This window comes from Pinus tabuliformis, chromosome 7, assembly GCF_031772625.1.
Source record: "Pinus tabuliformis cultivar Carrire ecotype Pingquan chromosome 7, CPIR1, whole genome shotgun sequence".
NCBI classification, from domain to species: Eukaryota; Viridiplantae; Streptophyta; class Pinopsida; order Pinales; family Pinaceae; genus Pinus; species Pinus tabuliformis.
The window spans coordinates 1,963,005,983-1,963,013,530 of NC_142293.1; the positions used below are offsets into that span (position 1 = coordinate 1,963,005,983).

Genomic DNA, 7,548 nt, shown 5'->3' on the forward strand with positions numbered 1-7,548 from the left:
TAATATTATGCCACTGTTTGTTGCTCATAGTTCCCATTCACACTATTCAACATTGAGACTTAGCTGTTAAAAAATGTCGTTGAATACCGCAATACAAGTCTTTTATGTCTGCTAATCTGACAGAGTTCATTTTTCAAACCTGGACACAGGCAAAAGCTGCGAAGTACTCGCTCATTGTCACAGCTCATTTGGCTGGAAATACGATATTAGTTCATCCTGGTTTTAACCGAATCCAAGCTTTACTCACTTCCAGGGATTGACAATTTGCGGCAAAAATGTTCAAAAAGTTTTCTAGTGAGGAAATTTCTTCCCAGAATCAAGTAAAGGCATCTGTGCAACGCAAGATCCGTCAAAGCATTGCAGAGGAGTATCCGGATTTGGAGCCTGTATTAGAAGATTTACTTCCAAAGAAATCTCCTCTTATAGTTGCAAAATGCCAGAATCATATTAATCTGATTTTGGTGAATAATGTACCACTCTTCTTCAACGTTCGAGATGGTCCTTACATGCCGACCCTGCGTCTATTACATCAATATCCGAACATAATGAAAAAGTTTCAAGTAGACAGAGGGGCAATCAAATTTGTCCTTGCTGGAGCAAACATCATGTGTCCTGGACTCACATCTCCTGGTGGCGCTTTGGATGATGACGTTCCTGCAGAATCACCTGGATAAAACTAAATAGGATGAGGACAATGAGGCTGGAAAACAGAATTGGACCCAAGAAACTGAAATCTTTGCCCTTCTTTGCCGCCCAGAATGTGTAACCAGTTAGTGAGAACACCACAGCTGCTGTTAATATCAATGCCTCCAGAACTATCCTTCCTTTTGTGTATGTACAGGATATGCCAACAGTGAGGCTCAAAACAACAGTAAACACTCCTAACAATGCAAGATTAACCGGATGCTTCTGATGATAGGCATAAAGAGGGCACATCAAGATTAAAGGCAAGATGGAGATGCCCAACAAGAGGCCCGGGGTTTGAACCAGGAAAAGATTGATGGGTGAATACAAAACCACGGCTGCAGCAACAATTACGGTCAAAAGACAATTGCGTGCTCAAGATTGAATACGCTTTCCTCAGGAAATCCCATCGCATTGCGTTGTCTTAGAGGCTGAGACCGGGATAGAGGACTCCCCCTCCGCCATGTATTTAGATTTCTCAGTATTTTAATCGCCAGCATTTACTGTAGTGTTTTATTGCAATGAGCGTCCAACGCAGCGTGGTCAGCGTCAGATTAGGCAAGATTAGATGCCACGATATTTAATAGAAGGGAGACATCGCCCGCCTGTTCATCTCCAAACACAGTTTTGCTCTGGTGCTTGACGTTCACACCAAAATGTGCGCAATGGGGACTGCGATGGCTGGAGGATGTTCCGCAAATGTATGCGGATCCACAAAATTCAAGAAATTAAACTTCAAATTATGTCAAGGCGAAGCCCAGATTTGTGACTAGCTAGTTACCTCCAACATTAGGGTGTTGACACCTATTGTTATGCCTCCATTGATTTTACGCTCCTCCATTGATTTCTGAACTCGTGACCTCCTTTTGATAAGTCACAAAACGGCCATCCTCGATAAACTCTGGAACTGTTGCGGCAGCTTGTTATGAGTCGGCTGTGGACTCGTGCATCAAGCGGAGGGGACCGGTGCTGGAGCAGCGTATATATTTTCGCTTGCGTTCTCCTTGCGGTCTCTTCTGCAAGAATGGCAGTGGCTTCTCTATCAAAGCTCTGGTGTTGTTCGACATCAAGCAGTTTATATATCTCCTTTGAGACGTGTAAATCAAGCAATCTGCTCACCACTGGTGCGCAAGAGAGTGCTTTCCAAAATATAAAAACGACAGCTGAGTGCCTTGCAGATGAGCTTATCAATGGTGCAAAAGGGGTCTTCAAACAGTTATGCAATCAGAAAACAAAGAAGGAATAAGAGGCGTGAACCCAATTCTCCAGGAAGGAACCCTCATTCAGAGTGGTGAGAGAAAAAAAATTATTTGTCATAACAGTGCAAGAAACCGAAGGTCACATTCAAGCGTTTCACATTCAACAGTCACTGCACAATGTCAGATTCAACAGCGTATTCCATAACCAATACATTCAGGTATGCGCAGAGAGGGGCAAACGTTTATAATGCGCAGAGAATTAACCAACGCATCTCTGATATGTCAGTCCAGCCACAGAGGTAGAAACACTCAAGTATACAGCCCAGAGAATAAAACGCATGACAGGGAGGCAGCATCCAGATATGAGCAGCTCAGACACAAAATTATGGGCAGAGGTGCAGAGGTGCAGGACATAACAGGCCATAGAAACACAACTTGCTCCGATACCATGTTAAACACACATGGACAGCAAACAATGTGAAAGATAAATCATTGAGTGCATTTTTTATTAAACAATAGATATACATTTATAGTACACATATGTGACTCTTGGGATTCAGATCCCAAGGTCTCTTGGACTGCTTTGTCCATTCAACTTCCACGCTAACCCATTAGGATTAGGTGTCCAACACATACTTCACATCTCTTAAGGTGATAGGAGCTCCATGCTCCCTATGAAAAGCAATCATGCCCACTCTTGAAACATTATACTTTCCGTCGTCACCCATCTCTATGCGCATCTTGAGGTATTTCTCCTCCAAGGTACTGAATTAACTTTTATCGCCAGTCATGTTGAATGAGGCTCCACTGTCAAGATACCAAATACAACCCACCATCGATGACACCATGCATGCAGTGAGGGTAAAGTCCATTTTGAACTGAGAGGCTAATGCCTCACCTTCCGATCCTTTCAAGGATCTCTTTTTGGACTTCTTTGATGGGCAATTAGTTACATAATGTCCCATCTCGTGACAATTAAAGCATATCACTTTAGATTTGTTAACCTTCTTCCCTCCATGAGAAAATTTGATTTGGAATGGGAAGCCTTCCCCTTCCCTTTCCTTGCCTTACTTGCTAAGACAATATTTTATTTATCATCATTCTTTGATGAAGAACCATCTCATGTGCTCCTCCTGATCTCCTCCTACATCAAATCCGACCATAGTCGTTCCCAATCCGATAGTTTCTCTCTTCCATTCACAGAGTTCTGGTAGCTGTTCCAACTCTTTAGAAGGCCGAGGAGAACGAGACTCACCATATCATCATCGACAGTAGTTATTCCCACACTACCAAGCTCATCTCTGCAGGTGGTGAGCTTGTTCAAATATGTGGAAATAGTATTGCCCTTCTCCATCTTGATTTTCCGAAGTTATCCTTGAGTGCCAATTTCCTCTGGTGGCTATTGTTCTGGTAAAGGTCCTTCAATGTCTTCCACATTGAAAACGGAGTATCCTTCCCATGGAGAGTCAAGATAATATGGTCTCGAACTCCCTCTAGGATGATCTGTCTCGCCTTCACTACACACTTCTTCCACTCAGCCAACTCTTGTGCATTAGCTGCAGTTCGCTTTGGGATTTCTTGATCATTGAAATCCTTCAAGCCATTGTCTTCTAATATAGCTTCCATTCTATCTTTCCATGCTATGTAATTCGAGCTGCCTTCCAAGCCATTCTCGAGTCTCAAGGCATAGAACGCCATTGACCAACCTGAAGTATGAGATGAATTCAATTTGTTCCTGAAACCCTGAACTTGAAACTTCAAATCCTCTTCTCTGTATAGTGTTCAGAGTTCCAATAACCTTTGCTCTAATACCATGTAGAATTTCCCACAAATTCTCTGCAAATCTACCTCTGAGATCTATGTAGAAAATATGACTGTAGATTAACTCAATAATGCAATATACCAAAGAAAAATACTATAATCTACTTCTACTATCAAACTTTCGGAAGCTTAAAGATCGAGCTGAATCAGAGGTGAACACATATAACCATAAGAAGTATAATAAATACACATGAAACACATAAAATACTCAGGGGAAAGCCTCAGCTAAAAACCCTACTATCTGTATTATCATACAAGGTGGAAATACATTAGAATTATACAAAGCCTTAGCTCTCACAGATGCTCACAGGCAAAATAGACTTCTCATAAGTCTTCCACACTGCCCTCCAAGATCCTATTTCCTACTGCAGTTTTTCCTAGGTGGTCCTACTGTTACCAAGTGTAACACTGATCACTCACAGTGATCACACACTCTGTAAAACTGTGCAATCCTCAAGGAAATGAATCCCTTCTGCATACATGAGTTTTCCTTATAGGAAAATTTATGCAACTGATAGTACAATGTCCCTATCTTTAATCTCAACTGGGTCTTTCTCAGAATAGACATGCATGAGTTAATGATGAGAGAATCTTCAGTTATCTGGAGTACACTAGTTGGATGCATGCATGCATTAACTGACTAAACTCACAACTAGTTACTCAAAGAGTTTGGAACTAATCTAATTGGACTTAACTGAGTAAACTGAGCTAACTCATTACAACTCAAATATAACTCAACCTTATCTCCTTAATTAAGGGATAATCTCCTTAATTTAAGGGATAACTGTTGCATGACTTCAGAAACACTTCTAACTTGAATTTCTCCAACTAATTAGCTCAACATAAATTAATTAATTACTTTTCAAGTAGCTGGTGAGACTAAATTCGAATTTTAATTCTCAATTTTAATTCAAGGACAAATTAAAATTTGAATATTCTTGTTGCCACATTTCAACACTCCCTCTCAACGAGAAAGGGATTTTCTGCCACCCCAATCCTATCTCTATGGAACTCGAATTTACACTTTGACAATGCCTTTGTCAAAATGTCAGCATCTTGATCCTCCATCAAAATATACTGCAGCAACATGATCCTCCTCGCTACACAGTCCCAGAGATGATACCGGATATCGATGTGCTTGGACCGATCATGAAATACTGGATTCTCAGAGAGTTGATACGACTATGATTATCATAATAGATCACAGTTGGATCCATCCTCTGATCAAACAAACCAACTAGAATTTTCCGCATGCAGATAGCCTCACATGATGCCTAACTTGTAGCCATGTATTCAGCCTCTGTCGAGCTAAGTGCAACCGACCTATGTTTCCTGCTATACCAAGAAACTGTAGCTGAACCAAGGTTGAAAATCCCTCCTGATGTGCTTTTCCGATTTGATGGACTCCCTGTGCAATCTGCATCAATGAAGCCCTTTAGCTTCACTCCCTCTATACCATAATCCATATTGAGATGTGCCTCTAAGGTATCTCAATACATGCTTTGCCTCCTTCCAAAACAACTTGGTAGGCTGAACCATTGCTTGACTCAACTGGTTCACCGCATAGCACAAATCTGGTCATGTGTTCACTAAGTACATCAGTGAGCCCACAAGATTCTTGTACACAGTAGCCTCTACTACTTCTCCTGATGTAGCATCCTCCTTCCTCCTATTACCTTCTAGAGGATTCTGCATGGGCTTGCACTTATCCATGTGGAATCTCTTGAGTATCTCATTGGCATACTTACCTTGCAACACAAAGAACTCCCCAACTAGCCATGACAAAAATTTTGTCAAACATGTCACAAATATGCATTCTATAGGTTTAAACAACATATCTGAGCATAGGGGTCTCATACTTATCTGAGAATCACTAAGAAGCATTAATGCCTCATCACAATAATATCATTACCATATATTAAGTCACATATTCATTGTACATTCAGTGATCAACCAAAACATGATGAGAGTCATACATTTCACTGTCATAAAACTCATTCATAACTAGCATATAACAAACATAAATATCAGGGGTATAACAGCCATATAAGCCACATATAAACCAATATATTTACCCATAAAATATCAAGGAGAAAGAGAGCTCTTATTGATGATTTCATAAGCCAATCTGGTATGGGACTTCCACGAACTACCTAGCCGTAGACTAGGTTGAACCAAATATTTCTTTCAGCCAGTCACTCCCATGCCATATTCCAAGCATGAATGTGGGATTTCATACAAAAAATCAATCAAACCATAGAGGGCTTCTAGAGGCCAAACCATCTCAACCCTCAGCCAGTGATTCCAACTCATGGTCAAACATCACTAACCATCACTAGATTGGTGTCTACCCAACTTGTCTAGGGCTCCAAAGCATTTGTTGCAACCAAGGCTCTAGGACTAGTAACTAAACCCACAATTCTTGTCGAAATCCATAGCATTTGTATATTCAAGGCTCCAAGGCTAGTAACTCAACCCACTAAGGGCTCCAGAGTTTTTTTTCAACCAAGGCTCCAGGGCTAGTAACTCAACCCAATATATTATAGGGCTCCATAGGATATGTCCAACCAAGGCTCCAGGAACTAGTAACTCAACCCACAACTAAAGGAACATGAGAACTAACCAGACAACAAAAGGAAATGAAACCACAACACTATGACTATCCAGGAAATGGAAAGGCTAGACAATCCACTGTCAATCCAGGGAATCCTCCATGCCAATAACATATCACAACCAAGAAACCACATGCATATGCCATGCATGCCAAAACAAGTGAGAAAAACATACATGTAACTCGGTACTTGCAAGCAAAACCTACTATAGTTGTTAATCCCGATGTGTTCTTACGTGTTCCTACTCTTCCTTTTCCTTCTTGCTACAAAACTCCAAGTATGCCACACTCTTCCAAGAGTTCTCCAAGAAAAATGTAAGTGTCCAAGAATATGAGAGAGAGGGAGAATAGAGAGAGAGATCCAAAACTGAACTGACAAAAGGTTACAAGCTGATCCTCAGAAGCCTTTATATCAATGAGACCTCTATTTTCTTCATTTTACTCCTCAGATGCAACCTGTGACCTTTCACCTTCCTTTTCTCCTAATTTCCATTATTTTCATAAATAAAATGCCAATAAATGCCTCATACCTTTCCAAAGCCTTTTACATTTCCTTTGCTAAATTTATTAGCCATTAATTAACCACAAGTTACCCCCATCATTATATTTTTTCCAAACATTCAGCTTGGAATACGTGTCCCATGGCCAAGTTCTTATTTTGCCTTTATTATTTTTTACATGGGATTTTAACTAGGGATATTATAGAACCCTCTCCCTTGGGGGAACACCATCCTCGGTGTTCAATGAGACCTACAAACAAAAAACTGTTGTAAACAAAACATACTTCCCACGAAGCTTTATAACTTAGGTGGAAACAATATTTACAATGATCAACCTGTTGAGAAGAAAACCAACATAAAAACATAACAACATGAAAACCATAATGACATGACACCCATACCTCTTATTGGAGCTTTATAACACAACTCGTGGAAGTATTTACATCCATATACATATGTACATATACCAAAACATATACCAAAGACATATACCAAAAACTCTGCTCAACCAATGAATATAGAAGGATACATATACCTTATCTGATCCACCATATCCCATGTATATTCATTAGCCCCAAAGTGCTTCCACTCCTCTTTAACTTACTCGATTTCTCAGCTCTGGAGCATGATCGTCTTTCTCTTCAAAATGCACTAAGGTTCAGGCTATAATTTGCCTTATTGATCAACCCAAAATAGAGACCAGTCAATCACATGATCAACATTTTTAACATAC

At 40.3% G+C, this 7,548-nt stretch overlaps 1 protein-coding gene across 1 annotated transcript; it reads left to right on the plus strand.

Annotated features, from left to right (window-relative positions):
- Positions 1 to 209: 209 nt before the first annotated feature.
- LOC149256320 (uncharacterized) lies at positions 210 to 848 on the plus strand. The gene has a single exon (XM_089457407.1). It carries the CDS (start codon positions 276 to 278, stop codon positions 672 to 674), a length of 399 nt encoding a protein of 132 aa, XP_089313533.1. The 5' UTR covers positions 210 to 275; the 3' UTR covers positions 675 to 848.
- The last annotated feature ends 6,700 nt before the right edge of the window (positions 849 to 7,548 follow it).